The sequence below is a fragment of the Cucumis sativus genome, chromosome 6 (genome assembly GCF_000004075.3).
Source record: "Cucumis sativus cultivar 9930 chromosome 6, Cucumber_9930_V3, whole genome shotgun sequence".
Lineage (NCBI taxonomy): Eukaryota > Viridiplantae > Streptophyta > Magnoliopsida > Cucurbitales > Cucurbitaceae > Cucumis > Cucumis sativus.
The window spans coordinates 6,587,499-6,607,542 of record NC_026660.2 but is presented as its reverse complement, the minus strand read 5'-3'; the positions used below and the strand labels follow the sequence as shown (position 1 = coordinate 6,607,542).

At 33.5% G+C, this 20,044-nt stretch overlaps 1 protein-coding gene across 1 annotated transcript; it reads right to left on the bottom strand.

Annotated features, from left to right (window-relative positions):
• Positions 1-429: 429 nt before the first annotated feature.
• LOC101216562 (MADS-box transcription factor 8) lies at positions 430-19,152 on the bottom strand. The gene is made up of 5 exons (XM_011658507.2): positions 18,848-19,152; positions 3,411-3,522; positions 2,989-3,050; positions 2,814-2,913; positions 430-835 (listed from the first exon to the last, which is right to left on the bottom strand). Exons 1-5 carry the CDS (start codon positions 19,030-19,032, stop codon positions 749-751), a joined length of 546 nt encoding a protein of 181 aa, XP_011656809.1. The 5' UTR covers positions 19,033-19,152; the 3' UTR covers positions 430-748.
• Between the last annotated feature and the right edge of the window lie 892 nt (positions 19,153-20,044).

The following is a 20,044-nucleotide window of genomic DNA, read 5'->3' as shown; positions in this document are numbered from 1 at the left end:
AAAAGGTTTTCAAATGGGTTTTTATGCTTTTTTCAGGAAATTAAATTACAATGAATGCCTACTTATTTCATTTAATAAAGACCATCAACTGACAACCAACTTAATCCTTGAGTTACGTGAATAAAATAAATAGAGACAATTACATGAATAAAATATGGGGCAAAGTACTTTTTTTTAATCCTTGAGTTTTGGGTATCGTTTCATTTGGGTCTTCTTTCTTAAGTCCACACATTGTAATAATGTTCCACACTTTCACCAATTATTCTTGAATGTTCATCGATATAAACTATAACTAAATTAGTTTCCACTAGTTCTCCATCCATTTACAAAATTAATTAAAAGAAATTACATCATATAATTCTGTAAAAAGTTAATTAACTGGACATTAACACCAAGACCCAAAAGTATGCACGAGTGATAGCTTTTAAGTTTTAAATCTTGAAACACTGAAATCTAGAGATTGAATGAAAGATATGTTCAAGAACAGAAAGTGAAATTTTCCTCTAAAATTTTCCCAAGTTAGAACAATAAGGCTTAGTAGAAGAAGCATCGATTAAGTGCTTGATGCATGGTTTCATTTAGCATAGAACCTGAAAAATGCTACAACTGTCGTACTTATATGTTACATATTATGCATATTTGCTTCTGCAGGTCAGGAAGGAGTTAGGATTTCATAGAGTTATGCAGCTTCGGTTTATTTTATTTGGTGGGACAACAACAACCATAGTTTTGTTTGTGCCATATTTCACTAATTAAATGGCGGGCTGTTGATCATGCCCATAGCCATGTCCATGTCGTATGTCCAACAGTCATCATTCTCTATCATTGCCTCAATCTGCAAGCAAGAAGAAATGTCATTGTATAACTTTTAAATTCTTAGTTTCGAGATTTTGTTTGCTGTTCCATCTAAAATCAGAGCAAGGTGCAAAAGCAGAAGAGCATATTCTCATACAAGTTTTGTTACCCTACCCCAATGAATAAGTGCTCAGAAGTAAGCAGTTTGTTGGAATCGCTCCTCATATTTGGAATTCAGGTAAGGTTTTCTATCTTTACTTAGAGATAATACGTATACTTGTTGAAATTAGCTTTAAAATAATTCTTAATACCACAGCATATGGCAACTAATTTCGATTTCTTATAGCAATTGTGATTACCAAGGAAAAGTCTTCAATTGCTATTAAATTGTGTCAATTCATCCACACTTGAGGATCAAGCAGTTAGTTGTAGAATGTTAATGTTTGAGTCTCTGGGTGTGAACTCCTTTGGACTCCAGACATTCCAGAAAGTTGTAGCCTTGAAAAGTCAATTGAAAACTTGAGAATCAAGAAGTTAGTTCTTGGTTCCAAGTTGATAGGCTGTTTAAATATATTTGAGGAAGTCCTTAGATACACAGACCTTCCTACAAAGTTGTGGGCGGTTTCAAGTTCCCATTCCTTCCTCATTTACAACCACCCCCGTATATGAATGTTGTGACTTGGTAAAGGTTCTATGAGACCGGAGAAAAAAAATTCTTTAATTTGTTCTTTAGGTATATCCTTCCTACTTCTCTATTTTTTATTATTTTCTGCACACTAATTTGTGGACAAGTTAATTATAGAATGACCAATGAACAATATTCCAAGCTAAATCTCTTTACTTTTTCGTTACCCTATAAGAAGAGGAAAGCACAGGCATGCATCTGATGGATAGAGGAGAAAAGTTATCCAAACTTGGGAAGAATTTTGGCTTGCCTTAATTTAGAGGCTTTTGTGTCTACGCAAGAAGAAAGTGTACACAAGCATCAGAATTCTGGCTTGCCTTGATTATGAGGTTTTTGTCTACACAAGAAGGAAGTGTACGCAAACATCTTTCAGAAGTTTGACAAAAAGGGAGTGTGCAAGATTTGGGAGTTTGAGGTATTGTTTTGAATCCATCAACAAGTAAACCATTGCCAAAATTACCTAACTTGATGGAGGAACAAAGCTTTGTGAATGGATTGAACACAAAGATTAGAGTAGGGGAAAGAGCAGCGATCTTGAGTCTCTCTCTTTCTCTCTTTATTAAAACCTTATTTACTTCACATTCCTATTTACATCTCCCAGAACTTCACCTTGCTTGATTGTTTCTTAATGATTCTCCCCCTCCCCCCAATTGGAGATAGTACCAATGGTAGTGACCTGACAGCATAGAGATATAAGCACGTCTCTGCATAATGTAAGTCACCTAGTTACAAGTTAGGCCTAAAATTAGATCCCTTAGCCAGCGTTAACTGAGGACAATGGAATACTAAATGAGTGGTGCTCGTGAGCTGCAACTCTATTTGGTGGGCGACTTGTCAGATGCCTCACTCTTTTAATTATGTGACAAGGTCCATTGAAAGAGGGAGAAGATTACCTAGTACTAATAGCTGCGATCGTCATTGTTTCAGTGTAATTTAGAGTGCGCTTTAGTGCATCAGATCATAATGGTCTAGTTAAATTACTTCTGAACCTTGTACGTCATTCAATGAGCATGAAAGAGCCTAACATATCTACAAAGTTTAACATATCCCAAAATAGGCTTTCACATGCCCTAAAAGTGCGTTCAACTCGTTAGTTAGATTACTCGTGAAAAAGTCTACATTTGTATAAATTGATCCAAAGCACACCTTTTAAAGGGGAACCGCCATATAACTTTTGCAGTCAGGGTACCACTGGGGAGTTTGAATATGAGGTATAGGACAGCATATAAGAAAAACATGATGGTATATCTAGGGACTTAGAAATCATTTGAAGTGATTAAAGGTTAAGTTGAAACCTCTTAGATGAATATGCAGTGCAAATAAATAAACTCACTCTTTGAGATTTGATTTTGTCAAGTGTGCTTTCAAGTTGATTCTCCAATTGCACCATCTGAGTTATATCGAGCTTCTTGAAATTTGGTTCTTCAACCTGACTGGAAATGAGAACATGTCCGTCAAACTTTGACCAATTATATTACATAAAAAAAGACTAGTTAAAATATAGATGCCTTTGAATAGTTTGTAGGAGCTTTTTGAGTGAAACCAAGATTGTCTCATCAGATACATGGTCCTGCAGAAAGAAGATGCAAGATTATATTTGAAAGAAAAAGGAGATGCAAGATTTTCCCCCTTGGTAATGAAAGCCACAATATTCAACCGGGGGAAAGAAAAATCGAATATTGTAAACTTCATTACCACTTCTAACTGACTTTTTTAGTATTTGTCTTGTGTGCTTGTGTTTTAAAATGAAGCACTTGCTTTCAATTTTTAAAGTATTTTTTATATGATAAAAGTAGTTTCTAAAATTTCTTCAAAATTGTAATGAAACACCGTTTTAAAATTTCTCTTTTGTACATTTATAAAAATACTTTTAGTAATGTAATATTTAAAAGTGTATTCCCTTCACTAGATATTGTAAATCCTCACTCACCTTTGCGTCATTATCAATTAGACTTTCACTTGTCCCTTGAAGGTCGTTGTCAATTGGACTTTCATTTCTCCCTTGAAGGTGGCTTTGGTAGCGCATAATAATATTCAGTAAGCTGCATCACAATCATGAAAGAGCACTAGAAAGTGAGGGCGTACATTCATTAAAGCACTTGGAAGAATAAAAGAACAATTCAAGTCGTTTAAAGTTGAGGGCATGAACTACAAATTGTGTGCACATGCCCTAGGTAGTATTGAAAAGGCTACTTTGTAGAATTAAAATAAAAGCTTATTCAGTCTTCTAGCATGCCCAAGCTTGTCAATGCTAATCTTTGTACCAACATGACACATACACCATTTCAGTTATGATGACCCTATAGATTTTGAAGATTTAGTTGTGTGAATTCCTTATAGGAGGAAAGTACACGAAGAAAATGGTCATTTATTAGTGGGAAGGGAAATATCATAGTGCTCGTGTCTCTTTTAAGGATTGACAGCTCTTTTAAGGATTGACGGCCTTAGATGGAGCTTTTCCAGGAAGTTTTGTTTTGGTTTATTTTCTTTTCATGTATTTCTTTTACAAAATAGTCTAAAGGCAAATACAAGTTACCACTGATACATGTCACATTGGCACTCTCGTGAACAAGTTCTTTCCTTATTAACTTGGCCAAGGTGGCAATTGTATTCCTATTCATCCTTGAATTAGTGTGAACTAGGAGGCCTAACATCACCATTAGGTACAATGGTACATTATCCATAAGGTGGGAAAATAGGAAATCATCGTGGTGTGATTTTGGAAGATTCCTAGGTGACTTCATGAGCGAGAAATTTCTTCAACCAACACCTCACATTCTTTTGATATCCATAAACACATCTTTAGATTTTGTAATCCATTCGACCTCATGGGTCATGGGTATGCCCATGATTTTCTTCTGCTGTTTAAAAGCCTATTGGTGGTATTTCCATTGTGTAGGTGATTGTCCCACTCGAGACATAATACAATGAAGGCTAAAAGCACTTGGGAGAGAGCTTTTAGTTTAGAATTTTGACAGCTGAAGGTTGACAACATGATCTCAACTTCAAATATACTCAATCATCCACACTTTTGGTCAAGTGTTGATCAAGGGAAGCATATCCAGTTTTTTGAGACACTTAGAACATCACTATTATAAAGGGGGGATTGCAGACGGCGTGAAAGGGAGTGATACGAATAGAGACGTGGAATGTGGTATCATACCAAAATTATGCCTATGACAGCCATCCAACACATCTTTCGGGTTTTTCATTGCAGAAGTACCATAAATAGGTCTCAAAACCTAAACCACTTACCCGTGGTCGTTGGTTCAATGATGTTAGGCTGTGCTCGAGTGGAGCTGTGCAACGACGATAATAAACTCCTCAAAGATGTGCTCAAGGTTTTGTTATGTTAGAAAACAAAGTATTTCTCTCATATTCATTCATGTTTGCCTTCATCACCACACCAGACAACTTTTCTATTAATTGCTTGTAAATACTTGGAAATCCAAGGGGTCCAATACAAAATCCTGATATGTTGAATGCATATGACACAACTCCCAATAATTTTGAGTGTTTGGAAGGGAATACCTAGGCACCCAAATAGGTACACTATGGTGTAATACGAAAGTCTATTTTGGTTTGAATGAATTTTATCTCCCAACGTGAGAGAGGAGTTATATTTAAAGAGAAAAATTTATTATAAAGTTAGCTATTATGTAATTTACTAATCATTCTAACAAACTAATAGCCTATCAACTAGCTAAGTAGTTTTTGTTACATCATGCCATCTTTTTTTCTTAATCAAAATGACTAGGCTAGCATGCCAACTCATGCTTGTTCGAATGACACCAACTATAATCATCTAAAATATTAGCCTTTCAACTTTTGCCTTCTGCACAAATAGGTATCTATATGCTCCCAAATTGGCTAGTTTGCAGTCTTTGTTAAGCAAAGTAAAAATCCATTTCCCTCTTTAGAGATAATTCTTGAGGTAGAGAAATATAAATAGATCTATGTTCTGAAATTAGTTTACCTCATCTAGGCAAGACATTCGAAGGTGTTGCTAGCCATCAAAGCATTCCTAATTGCTTTGGTGGCTCAAAATGTATAATAAAATTACGATATTAAACGACTTGTCTTTTAAGATTTCTTTTTGTTCATTCTTCCTATTATAAACTTAAGTTTTTACTGAGGCTAGTGACTTTCAAACCAAGGGATACTCATCATGAAAAAGGCCTATACGTAAAAGATGTCTTGCTCTTTTCATTGTCTTACTTTGGTCCCTCTCTCGCAAAATCCAAATTGTAGGGCTTTCAACGAAGGGTTGAGGAATTTGAGCGGGTAAAGGATAAATTGGACTTTTTGGGAGTAATAGGAAGAGTTGTTCAGAGATTGGGAGACTGTTGTAGAAATCATCCCACCAAAGCATGTGAACTAAAGGTGGGGGATCAATCTCGTCTCCTAGATCCCAATCATGTCTTTATCATTCATTTCTTCCTTTTCTCCGGCTGCATGATAAAAAGAGACGAATCCCAACTCTGACTCACTTATGTTTATATTGGTAGGAGGAGGTGCAAGACGTTAACCATTAAGCTGGCCATAAAAAAAGCTTTCATGGTTAAAAATACGTCAAAATTTTCAAGATATAGGAATTTAGAAAAGCATTTGCTTATATGGAAATTCTTTTAGTACAATAAGGGTGGAGAGATTCTTACCACAGACCTACTAGTTGCTGACAAAAATGCATGTTGTTGAGCTATACCTACTTTGACACATGAGAACTCTTAACTAATGATTTTACTGGGTGATACATAATCACCCATAATTGTTTATAACTCATATCATCACAATCAAATATTATATTTTCTTTTGTAATTAAATATTAAATATTATACTACTCTTGATTTAGAGTTTGACTTAAAGTGCCATAACACATGCGAGGATGTAAAGAACTATGACTCACATACTAGCGAATGATTTTCTGACTTAACAATAATGTAATTGAATCATTATTTAAGTAACAAGTCTATTTCATCAAGTCAAACATATATACAAAATGAAATCTCCCCGGGAGATCACCTAACTTTTATTATGACAACACAAACTCATTGAAAATCTTTTCTTAGTTATTTGTAAAGGAGTTACTTTGTGGAAGTAGATGTAGTTATATGGATGCACCGCATGTTTTTTAAGGTAATTTTGCACGTTGAGTTTATCCACAACCCTTCAACTCCCCTGTAACAAGGTTTGGAAGTCTTATTCCTCCCTTTTTGTCTTTATCAAGGATCTCCAACAATTAGGTATCAATTTTTGGGTAGACAGATGGAAGAGATAAGCGATTGATGTAAGAGATCTTATACCTTTTTCATGATTCTTGTACGAGTGATCTATGGACTCTTCTTGCTAGATATGGAACAAGGCCCAATCCTACATTTCTTAGTCTCTCATTCGAATAACTGTTTCATTTCTTATAACCACCTATAGTTTATCGTCTTTGTCATTGGAAGTTGTTGATCTAGTGGATGAAATTATTTGTACATTCACAATCAACCTACAACCATCTGATGGAAACCACTTGGTATGAATTTACTACTTCTTTATTGAATATAGAATAGGAACAATTTCCGATTACAATATGAAACCTCTTTGCTATCCTCTCTCTCAAGGAAGAAAAGAAAATCATTTCACAAATTAAAACCTAACTACTTTTTCCATCAACTATTCTTTTCATTTATACTAACAATCAAAGTAACTAACTCTTAACCTTACTAACCCTCACGTGCTATTCATGTGCACGTTAAATAACTTCTACCTTTATTATTTCTTTTTACCCCTTCTACTATACTGATACACTATTGGAAGTCTATTATTACACTCCTTCTCCAAATTCACCTTATCCTCAAGGTGAAAATCTGAAAAACGTTGTTGCACCTCCTCATACATCTCCCAAGTAGCTTCATGTCGAGGTAATCCCTTCCAACTTATCAGTACATCCCAGCTTCCAGACTTATTCTTCAAGTAACCATAAACTTCTTCCGGTACAACCTTCCATTTGTAGTTCTTCGTTAACATGGGAATATCATTCTTATTCTCTTCGTGTGGCCCAACAACTTTCTTCAGCTGAGACACATGAAATACCAGATGTATCGTTGCATTATCAAGTAACTCAAGCTTATAAGCTACAAGTCCAATTTTTTCAAGTATTTTATAAGGACCGAAAAACTTAGGAGATAGTTTTTCATTCCTTTTTTTCCACAATAACACTTGCCGATAGGGTCTCACCTTTAGTAGCACCAAATCTTCCACCTGATAATGTACCTCTCTCCTTTTTAAATCCACATATATTTTCATTTTCTCCTGTGCCAACTTCAGACGTTCTTTCAAAACTCCAAGTACTACATCTCTTTCCTTCAACTACTCATCCAATGTGGAATTCGGTGTATACCAATCTCCATAATAAACCAAAGGAAGGAGGTGTCCTGTCATAAACAGCTTGAAAAAGGGTAATTCCCAATGAACGTTGGTACGTAGTATTGTACCAATATTCTGCCACATGCAACCATCTTACCCATTCTCTTGATTTCTCTCCACAGAAGCATCGCAAATAGTTTTCCACTCCTCGATTCACCACTTCCGTCTGCCCATAAGTTTGAGGATGGTACGTCGTGTTGTAATTCAACCGTGCGTTTGTCAATCTGAACAACTTCCTCCAGAAATGACTGCGGAATACCTTATCCCTATCTGAAACTATGGATTTGGAAAATCCGTGCAGTCGCACTATTTCCTTGACAAAGATTTCAGGCACCGTTTTAGCAGTGTAAGGATGTTTAAGTGGCCGAAAATGCCTATAAAGGATGTTTAAGTGGAAGAAAATGTCCATACTTGCTAAATCTATCCACCACAACAAATATGACTTTCCATCCATTAACCTCCGGCAACCCTTCAATGAAGTTCATGGAAATATCTTCCCAAACTTTACCAAGTACTTCTAAGGGTGTCAACAACTCAGCTGGAGATAATGCTAACATCTTATTTTGTTGATATGTAATGCACTCCTCACAATATCTCTTAACATCGTGTTTCATCCCCTCCCAATACAATTCTCCAGTTAATCTTTTATAAGTTCGCAAGAAGCTCGAATGTCCTCCAAAAATCGAATCATGGTATGCATGTAGGATTGTAGGAATCAACTTGGAAGATTTAGATAACACCAACCGATCCTTATACATCAGTATGCCCTGTTTAAATGAAAACTTGGTTTCTTGACCCTCTCCTTTCTCTTCTAACTTTTCTCTGATCTTCTGCAACTTCTCATCACTGCCTATCTCTTCTTTGATCACAACAATATCAATTATGTTTGAGGCAGTTGATTGATTCAATTGAACCATAGGTTGCACTCTTGATAGAGCATCTGCAGCTTTATTCTCAAGGCTCGGTTTATATATCACTTCAAATGAATACCCTAAAAGTTTAGATATCTATTTTTGATACTGAGACTGAATCACTCTTTATTCTCAATGAATACCATCTCGTAGTTTGTTATTTTTGTCATTGGAAGGTATAACTCATTCACCACCTTCTAATGGATGAAATTATTGGCAACTTCTCAACTGATAAGGACTATTGGACTCTTATCTTATTTCACCTTACAAACCCCTTCAATTTCATGGGTTCCCCTCTTGAAATAAAGAGATTTTTGTAAGAAGTCTAAAGAAAATTTGTATTATGAATCAATTAATTATCTAATGTATGAGAAAAAACTCCTGTTTGTATGGACTATTACAAACAAGGATAAAAAGAGAGGGACTAGCCTAGTAGTTTGCGCAAGATTTGAGTTAGACCTTTGGAAAAATTCTCATCTTTAGGCATATGTGGTAGAGGAGTTGAGTAGGTTACAAACCGTTGGAATTTCTATATTTATTTTTCAAATATTTATCATTTATTGTTTTTTATTCTTTCTACATTCGTAAAAGGTCTTTCTCCTGTATGAGAAGACCTAATATGCATATATCCAAGTCAATAGATCGGATGGAAACAAAAACTTTCGAATCAAATCAATAAATCTTGGATGGAAACAAAAATCCACAAAAAAATGAAAACCAAGAACTTCTAAGTTGAAAACATAGTTCAAAGATCTAAAACAAAATCTAGGAAGAACGAAAACTATAATCTCTGTGTAAAAATTAAAGATTCTCATAAAGTTATCTAAAATCAAACCCACAAATGTAATTCAGAACAAAAATCAATATTTTTTTCTTCAGATTTTTCATAATTGCAAATGAACTAGAAAACCAACTTGAACTAAACCAAATTGCTTGAAGCCATCTAACTAAATCGAATCAATATGAAACCGATTGAAGTAAACTAAAATGAACAAAAAAATGAATCGAATTGATGGTTAAAGTAAACCAAAACAACCTGAATGCAAAACTTTTAATACTCACAAGTGCAAATAGCTTGAAATCAAAAGAACCCACAAAAACTCTCCAACTAAAAGAAGTGGTTCTAACGAGGTAAGCTATTACCAATGAAATACTTACAATAGGTCTTCAAAGTCGAAGCCTAAAGAAACACATGAAATCTAATCAAAGATCAAACCTTGCTATAATCCCTACACCTCAAATCACAACACAACCATAGCAAGCAAAAAAAAAAAAAAAACAACAACAAAAACATTCTTGCTCTCTGGAAGGTGGATGGACCAGAAACTTCTTGATCGTCGCACAACACTCCTTTGACCAACATAGTTAGTACTAAATTCCTGGAGAAAAGAGCACTACATAGCCCACACATACTGACATTTCCAAAAAAAGTTATCAAAGTTTTTCTCAGCCTTTCGATAAAGCAATCAACAAAAAGGTCCAAGAAGTAAAGTTCTCCTCTTAACAAGCCTATCAATAGTGTTAGCCTGACCAAGCCAGACTTGCCAAATAAAAAACAACTTTCTTCGGAACCTTAATCCTTCAGCCACCTCAAAAATATACTTTTTAGAGGGGAGGGATCCAACAAAAAATATGAACAAGTATCTACATGAAAACCCTCAATTCAGGTTAGGACTCGAAACACGATTATCCCTCTTTTTCTCCCAAAAACTTGAACAAGTATCTACATGAAAACCCTCGATTCAGGTTAGGACTCGAAACACGATTATCCCTCTTTTCCTTCCTAAAACTGAAACCTCTCAAGCAAAGAAAGAAAATAAGAGATCTTTGTTGTTTTCTTATTGGAAAAACTGCGACAAAACCTAAAAGCAGAAGATAAAATTCTCATACCCAACAAAAAAGATCTGATGTCTACAGTTTGTGAAAACGAAGAACAAATGGAACTCTCTCCCACCCATTGATCCTCACCACAATGCAACAAGTGAAGCGAGAGAAAGTCAAAAGCTCAAAAGAAATGTTTTCTCAAGGATTTTGAAAATCCCTTTTTCGAGTGGGTGTCATGCTTACTCACATTGATCCAATGCGATAAGGATTGGGGTTCAAGGGAGAAGCGCCAAAGCTACCGAGTCAACAAAGCTCTGTTGTAGATTCTAAAGTTATTGGTCTTTAAATCTTTTTGGTTCACAGGGCGTCCCAGCATGATCTGATTTCTTGCATATCTTACATCCACCCTTTTCCATAGAGAATCTCTCATACACTTTTCAATGTTCTTGCATATCGAGCTAGGGACCCGAAGAAATGATAAGTAATACACAGGGATGCCACTCAACACATATCTAACCGAGATCAATTTGCCATCTTTTGAGAAGAACTATTTATTTTGCACCACTAGTCTTTTATGAATCTTCTTACAAATTGAACCCATAATGTCATAGCTCTCAGGTTGCCACCCAGAGGAAGCCCTAGGTGAGAAGAAGGGAAAGAGCCGACCTTACAATCAAACGTGCCCACCTCTTAAGCTTGTCTTAATCACTATTAATTCCTAAAACAATACATACCCTCCTATTGATTTTGTGTCATGAGATTTCTTTTAAAAAGGCCACAACAAGTTTAAAGATTAAGAAAGACTCTTTTTTTCCTAGTGCTTCTCATAAGCAACAAACAAATGCTAATTCTGAGTGCTAACTTCCAACCAAGTAACCTTGTGGTGGTGTAACTTGGATTTCGTTATCTTTTATTGCCGGTGACGGTAAAGCAAGAGATTAAACTATAACTATAAGTTTATAATTCCACCTATTTACTACTCAAGTACATAGCAGATGGTACCCTTGACAGACATATAGGCCATGTTAGTTGCAAAAGGTTCACTCAAACTTATGGGGTTGACTATTCTGAGACATCTTTCCCTGTTGCAAAGTTAAACACTGTTAGAGTCTTGTTGTCAATTGCTATAAATAAAGACTAGCCCTTATACCAACTTGATGTTAAGAATGCGTTTTTTAATGGACATTTACATGAGGAAGTGTATATGAGTTCTCTCCCAGGATTTGAAGCTCAGTTTGATTATCAGGTTTGCAAGATTTAGAAGTCTTTGTACGGATTGAAATAGTCACTGAGAGCTTGGTTTGATTGATTTACCACTTTCGTCAAGTCTCAAGAATACAATCAATGACACTCTGATCACACTTTGTTCACAACAATCTCTAAGAATGGGAACATTGCATTTGATTGTCTATGTCGATGACATTGTGGTATCTGGGGATGACATTGTTGAGGTCATCCAACTAAAATGGAAGATGGGGAATGGGGAATAATATGAAGTACTTCCCTGGGATTGCTAGGTCCAGAGAGGCCATCTATGTGTTCCAAAGAAAGTACATACTTGATTTATTGGCTGAAACAGGTATAATGGGATGTTGTCTCGCTGATACTCCTATTGAATCCAATACCAAACTCGAAAACTCAGGTGATAAGATTCTTGTTGAGAAAGACAAATATCGACGTTTTGTGGGAAAGTTGATTTATTTGTCTCACACTAGGCCTAACATCTCCTATGATGTGAGTATTGTAAGTCAATTCATGCAAGCTCCTTATGAAGACCACATGGAGGTAGTTAACATAACTCTAAGGTATTCAAAAGCAACTTTCGATAAAGGGTTAAGGTTCAGGAAGATTGACAGAAGGTGCATTGATACTGACTCTGACTAAGCAGGGTTTATTGTTGATTGAAAATTCACCTTGGGATACTGCACCTTTTGTGTGGGACAATCTTGTTACTTGGAGAAGTAAGAAGCAAGGAGTTGTGGCTCGAAGCAGCACTGAAGTCGAATACAGGGCTATAAGTTTGAAAATCTAAGAGGAAATCTTGCTTCAGAAGGTGTTGTCTGATCTTCGTTAGGACTATGAGGTGCCTATGAAACTATTTTACGATAACAAGGTAGCTATTAACATTGTCAATAACTCGGTCCAACATGATGGAACTGAACATATGGAGATTGACTGACAGACACTTTATCAAAGAAAGACTGGAAAGTGGTATCATATGCATCCCTTACATGTTCTCGAGCCAATAGATTGTTGATACACTCATAGAGAGGATCCTTAGACAGAACTTTGATTCATGTGTTAGCAAGTTGGTTATTTTCGAAAATTAAGTTCTAACTTGATGGTAGTGTTAGAAGTAGTGGGCTTGGGTCATATTGAAAAGCCCATGGTAGTTAAAATTTACTTTGTTCTAATTTTTTTAATTCTTTTAATTAGACTCGTGTTGTTATAAATATTTTTGTTTTTAGTATTATTATCAAAAGAAAATAATAAGAAATATTGGCATTGTAGTTTTTCTCCCTGAACTTGGATTTCCACGTAAATATGTGTTTTCATCTCTACTTTTAATACTATAATATTTAGTTATCAAGAATTCATAGCATTAAATTATTATAGACCTACTCCTAAAGGAATGAAGCTAATCAAGTAATTATTTTTAAGTTAAATGATAGTAAATACTTCTAAACTTCATATTTTGTTTTAAAAAATACCAATAGTTCTAAAATTTTCATTGTATTTAAAAAACAATTAAAAGATATAGTATATTAGAATCATTAGTGTCTTGTTTAGTTGTATTAATACTCTTAATTTCTAAAAAACGAGTCTAAGAAAAGCTTTTAGTATTATGGATGAGTACGGATGGAAACCTCTTATTTGCTTCAACCTAAGACCTAACAGTTTCTATTTTCCCTCTTAACTTCCCTTCATCTATTTCACAATGTCTAAAACGTCCGAGATAAATAGTTTCCTAATGTTTGTATTCATGAATGATTTCACTAATCATCTCACTAACTGAATATTTTATTTTTCCTTATAAACATTAATTTGTCTTAAGGAATTTAATTATAATTGTTAAAAGATTCATAGAACAAAAGTAGATCCAATGAATGTAAATTTTTAAGATATAGATATTACAAAGTCTTATTATAGCAATTGTTTCTACGTGTTGGAGTTTGATTTGGGTAGGGTTTGAAATTTTCAAGAACTGATCGTTTCATTCATGAGTGTATGAGGGAAATTTTTAATTCAATCTAAATTGCTACAATCCAAATGGGTGTCTTAAAGTTGGATTGGGTTAAGTTGCCCTCTCTTACAGAAGTTACTCAATCTAACTCAGCCCAGCAATGTACTGCCCTAGATCAATCCAATAATGCACACAAATATAAAAAACCATGTAGGAGTTGTGTGAGGAGTGTACGATCTAAATGTCTGAATAAAATAAAATGAAAAGAAAAATACTCGAATTGACCAATTAATTATAATGGAATATGTTTAAAATGAATATGTTTTTTTTTTTATATATATAATATCTAAATTCTTTTTGAAGGACATGGAAAAAACAGCCCAACAAGGGAATCAAATAACTACAATAGAAGGCTCTAAGCAGAAAGAGCATAAAATAACTACAAAACAAAAGAAGGCTATAACCTTTAGCCACCATGGCCCAACCAAGATAATATATAGCTTAATGACCAGAACTTCCTTAACAAAAGGTTAACTCCCCCTAAAAATGAAAAATGTCTAGTGATATATACATAGGCGTGATCTTATATTCTTTTATATTCTTTGCATGTTTGTGGGTCCCTGGTCACTTTTTAAAGGGTGTACTTGAAATACTTCCTGCATTATTTTTTCCTCTCAACTCGATAATAGTTGGAGTGTGACTTTTCTTTCTATGTATAAAGAAAGATAGCTTGTGGCTTTTCATTTGATGTAAGGTGGTAATTAAGGACTGTGAGGGATGATGCAAATGCAATGCATAGACGGGCTATCTGTCAGTTTTACACGTCAGAATATTGGATTTTCGATGTGTCAATAAGAGTTATTAAGGAGTCTCCAAGACAGTTTTTTTCTTTTCTTTTTTTTTTTAACATTTTCTTTTCATTTTGTCTTATGTAATTAAAAGCAGGAATTATGGTGTTCTGAAGTTTCTTCTGCACTTTTCCAAGCCTAAAAGTTATAGTATTTTCAAGACCTACAGAAATGTATCTTATCTATATGAGTGAGAGGTTTTCTATTTCTACAAAATTACAGCATTCCACCAATGGATATGTCAGTCTTGATCTTCTGAACTCTGAACTTTAGGGCACACGGGTAGGGCTAATTTGTTTACTAAACCCTATGACAAGGAAATAACTAACATATTTACAATGTCGGTTTAATTTATTATCTTGGCATATCTTAATAGCTCTTTGGTAGCTGAGCCAATTATGGGTAAATCTAGCTTCCTATATTATATAAGAAGAAAATAAACGAGTTACCAACTCATAAGAAAAGAGATCAAATTCTCATCATTAATCCATCCCAAGAAAGCCCTCCTTTTAGCTACAACAAAACATAACAAATAAATAAATAAATAAACCCTTCACGAACACACAAGTATGAGACATGAATAAATGCATAAATTGTTACCTTGTCAGTAAATTACTATGTGTGAGACCCTATGTAGAAATTGTTTTTTATATTAAAGCATGGAAAATTGATCATATAATATATATAACACTTCAGCAGTTAAAGAAGGTAATTATGCCCTAACATTTTGAAGCCAAACGTTTTTCTTGAAGAAACTAGAATTAGAATAATGGTTATGTAATTACAACAAGCTTAAGAAATAAAAGCATGTACCATATTTCACTCAAATGTTTATTAATTTTCTGATACGTTTCACTTCTATCTATTTATTAAAAAAACATTATAGAAAGGTTTAATCATTATCTTAGATATGCATGTAGAAGTAGGATGAGTAGGGATGATCATACTCGCATGAGTTGATTTCATATGAAAATATACATTAAAACTGAACAAATAGGTTTTCTAAATCGAAAATTGGAATTTTTCAAAGATAGTATAATACTGATTACCAATTCTAGCCGAGCGGTCAATATTTGATTTTTCTATTTTTTCCTTGATTGACCAATGGCTTATCTAACTTCAAAACTAAGTTTTTCAAACATAGTGTTTAAATCAACTCGCTATTCAATTGAGATTTTACTTTTTCTCTATTAATGACTAATCGTTTGGTCGATCAACCATTTTTATAAATAAAAACGACTAATCGTTATTGATTCGGTTGGATTTGATTATTCATTTTCAAATTTCTATTCTCACCCCTCCCAGTAGGAGTGTACAAACCATTGGAATAAATATTAAAAGATTTCTAAGAAATCAAATCAATTCAGTAAGTAAGAGAGAGAAGTATGGACAGAGAAAAAGGATTACAAAGGACCCCTTTTCTAAGAAGTCGGCAGATAAGAGAAAGAAAGGGAGAGGAATTATTCAATTGAATAATACCCATGTCGGTTTTTGACGCTAAAACCAAATTAAATGAATAATAATATCATGTTGGATAGACCTTCCTTCAAAGGGAAGAAATGCTATCAAGTTATCTAAATTTGTTTTTCCAAAGCAATATAGAAAAGAAATATAATAATCTACATCAGATCATTATTGCTAGAAAAAGGACCTCTTCTTTTTCATTACCATTTGGTCATTTTATTTCTTATTTTCTAAGTGTTTTCACATATGAATCAAACCCATGTTTGAATTGAAATTGAGATACTGATGCAAGTTCTTCCCTGTACCAAGATCTAAATCAGGCTTTCCAAAGTTCAGAAAAAAAATTAGTTGAGGAATCAAACGATTAATTACTTTTTCTTCTTTTAAAACTAATGTGTATGCCTGGTCTCTAATCTTTGGGGTCTTTTCATTTCTTTCCCTTAAATTTAGTCCTTAATATATGAATATTTTATTAATGAATTTCACATCATTAGTATTAAATACTAAAGTGATGATACATTATTTTTATTGAGAGCTTAAAATTGGTCAGTTCAACTAATAAGAAAATATATTAAAATAAAATAACCCAATAAAAAAAACAGAAACAAAAATATCTTATCACTATCCTGAAGATTTTTTATTTTCTTAAAAAGATTTGTGTTGTTATTTTCTGATGTGCAATCCTCATCCCTTCGATATAAATAGTTTGATGTTGACAGGTAACGTGTAATTTAGAAATACGATTAAATTATTCAGTGATAAAACAAGTAATAATGTAATACTATGAAGGCTGACCAAATCATTTAAAAGTGAGCATTTATTATTTATCTATCTTTTCTACGAGGGATAATTATCATATTCCTATTTCACCCTCAATCTTTAGAACTTTTTAATTTCAATTCCAATCTTATTTTTCAGACACTATCAAGTATTTATCTTTTATTTCAATCTTAATTTTAAGAAACTCATCCTTCGTTCCAAAATTTCATTATTCAGTTAATTACTGATTTCATTTTTCTCTTAATTTATTTTTTCATTGTATAAGATAATCTTTCTTAAATTTTTATTCTTGATAACGTAAATTTATGATTATAACTGCTTCGAGTCTACATTAAGCTCCTTTTTTTTCTTTCAAATTTTGTAGATTAATGAAACACAATAGCTTTATAAAAATAGATTTTCAGTCTATTTTAGAAAAAACAATAAATAACATAAAAAACAATAAATAACATGGATGAGAATAAGTTTTTTTAATATTATTTTCCCTCAGAAAAAGCATCACCTACAAAAGGGTAGGCCGTAGGTGTACTTTTTTTTTTCTAGAAAACAATTTTAAGTTATTCGTTGAATGAGTTACGAATTAAAATTTTGTTTTACAATTTCAAATATAAATGATACCTTTCTAGGAAAACAATAAAGATATAGAAAATAAATTATAACAAATACATTTTCTACTCTAGACAAATAATATTTTATATGGTGAATAATTAAATTTATATATTATTAAAGTATATGAGTATTCAATCCACAAACTTCACATATTGATACTAAACAACTAGAATTCAATAATAACAAACTATATATTTTTCCTCTGGTATATTTTGCACGTTTACCAAAATAACTCTATCTTACACATGTAGACTTCAACTATAAATTTTAAAATAATATACTTTTAAGTGGAGTAATAGTAAGAATGTACTATTTCTAGTCAAAATTTTAATTGCTATAAGCTACCTTTTCTTCTCTCACTCACATTCAAATTTCCCTCCAAAAATCAATCCAATTGCCCACAGAACAAATGAACTTAAAATACTTTTTTTTTTTTTTAGTATAGCCAATCATTAAAATACAAAAATCATACAAATACAACTGAGTTATTGGGCAGATCCTATATTTCCTTTATGAAATTTAGTTCATAATTGTTATTTCCATTATAATAAATATTTAAATTTTATTTTCAAATTTTTAATTTCATTAATATTTCTGTCCTTAATTTAAAATATAATATCAAATATTTACTCTATTTCACCGTAAAAACGCGTATGTTCCAAATATATATATGTGCGTGTGTGTGGGTCTGTAGTTTTAGCTACTATTCAAATAGAGCCAAAAATATATTCCTCCTAACATTTAAATTTCAGGATGTAAATATATATATATATGTATATGTTTAAAAAGCAGTGACAGTTTCATAATTACATATATGGCTTCAAAATATTTGTTGACACGTATAAATGCGGAAAAAGAAGACTCAATAAAATTAAATCAGAGAGCGAGAAACGCGTCGGAAACAAAGTTCCGACGATTTTCTAGATCGCCGAACACTAACGACATTTTGTTAGTGAATACAGTAAGAAGAAATAAGAACAGAAGGAAACAAACATTAGATTGAAGAAAAGTCCATCTAAGGAGAGTCGAAGAACAGAAAGAGACGAACGAAATGCAAGTTCGTCGATACCAGAAGATAACAGAAATTAGAAGCTGCTAGGACGACACACAGAACTTTTCTTTCCGTAGAAAAATTTAAGAAAGCAATTAAATAGAAAAAAAACGAAAGTAGAGCTAGCAGTTAAGAATTCAAAAGGCATTCACTATTATACACACACACGTACATATGTGTATAATCGATATGAACAAAAACCACATACATTATAAGAATGGAGAATCGCGGAAAGAAAAAGGGAGATAAGAAAAAGAAGGCGTTTGAATAATATGGTGGTACCTGTTTCCGCTGGAAAACTCATAAAGTCGGCCGCGATTGGTGAAGAGGATGATTCCAACCTGAACGTCGCAAAGAACAGAGAGCTCTTTCGCCTTCTTCAACAATCCAGATCTTCTCTTGCAGAAAGTGACATGGCGATTACACCTATCTTCGATTAGCTTGACCTCGATCTTCTTGCGTCCCATTTTTCTCTGGTATGTGTGGTTCCACAGTCAACCCTAATTCCTCTTTCACCCTCTCTTTTCTTCTCTTCTCCTCCTTTTTATCTTCCATCTAGAAAACGAATCACTAAACGGAGGAGCCCCGCGTCTCGGTTTTTATTTTTAATTTTTTTAATTTTTTAATTTTGTAATTTTTTACCCAACCAATATATGACTCAGTTTACAGGTTGAGAAAAGGGGAAATAAAAAAATGAAAGAAAAAAAGAGGAGGAGTGTTATGGTGCTGACACGTGTCAAAAGCAAGTGGTACTTGTAGGTATTTGTGGCTGGGAAGGGGCTCACGCACTGTGCCCCTTTATTTTAAAAATTAAGAGAATTAAAAATAATAATAAAAAGTATATTCCAATGTTGTACGACTCAGTTCTTACCGCATGTTTTGGTGGCCGTTTTCTTGTTCGTTTTATTTTTATTATTAAAACTTAAAAAGTATTAACTCTTGGGTGAGAATTTGCAAATTACCAAACCCCAAACCCCAAACCCCCCCCGCCTCCGTGGCTTTTTCCCTGGTCCCTGTCATCTCACTCACCCTTCTCTATTTCTTTTCCCTTACATTATTTGTAACACCAGAATACTTATGTTAATATCTTGCAAATATATGTTTTCCTTTTCGACTTATAAACACTGATTAAATGTTAATATATAAATATAATCATAATCTGTGTTTTACTTTACTAATTGAAAATGTAAATGGGCAGCTTTTATCCAAAAAGGATAAAACCGATGCTTACTCAGCCTTAAGGCCCTCCCGTGTCTTCTATGGCTAACCTACATGTCACTTCACCGCTCAATAACAATGACAATGTCTATACCCTTTCTATTATGCTAACTATATATCAACAAATTTTGCTTCTAACAAAAATACATTATATTTTTCTTTATTATCTTCCACTTCCTATTTCCTATACTAACATTTATGAAACAACACATTATCTTATTTTACTTCAATAAATGCACCCTCATGTGGCATGGCAGTAAT

What these genes read in the sequence shown, in the direction of transcription:
- LOC101216562 (XM_011658507.2), bottom strand. Translation starts at nt 19,032, where the DNA reads ATGGGACGCAAGAAGATCGAGGTCAAGCTAATCGAAGATAGGTGTAAT. An exon ending in GAGTTTTCCAGCGGAAACAG is followed by an intron (nt 3,523 to 18,847) that starts GTACCACCATAT and finishes ATTGTGATGCAG; the next exon opens with CTTACTGAATATTATTATGC. An exon ending in CTCCTACAAACTATTCAAAG is followed by an intron (nt 2,914 to 2,988) that starts GCATCTATATTT and finishes TCTCATTTCCAG; the next exon opens with TCAGGTTGAAGAACCAAATT.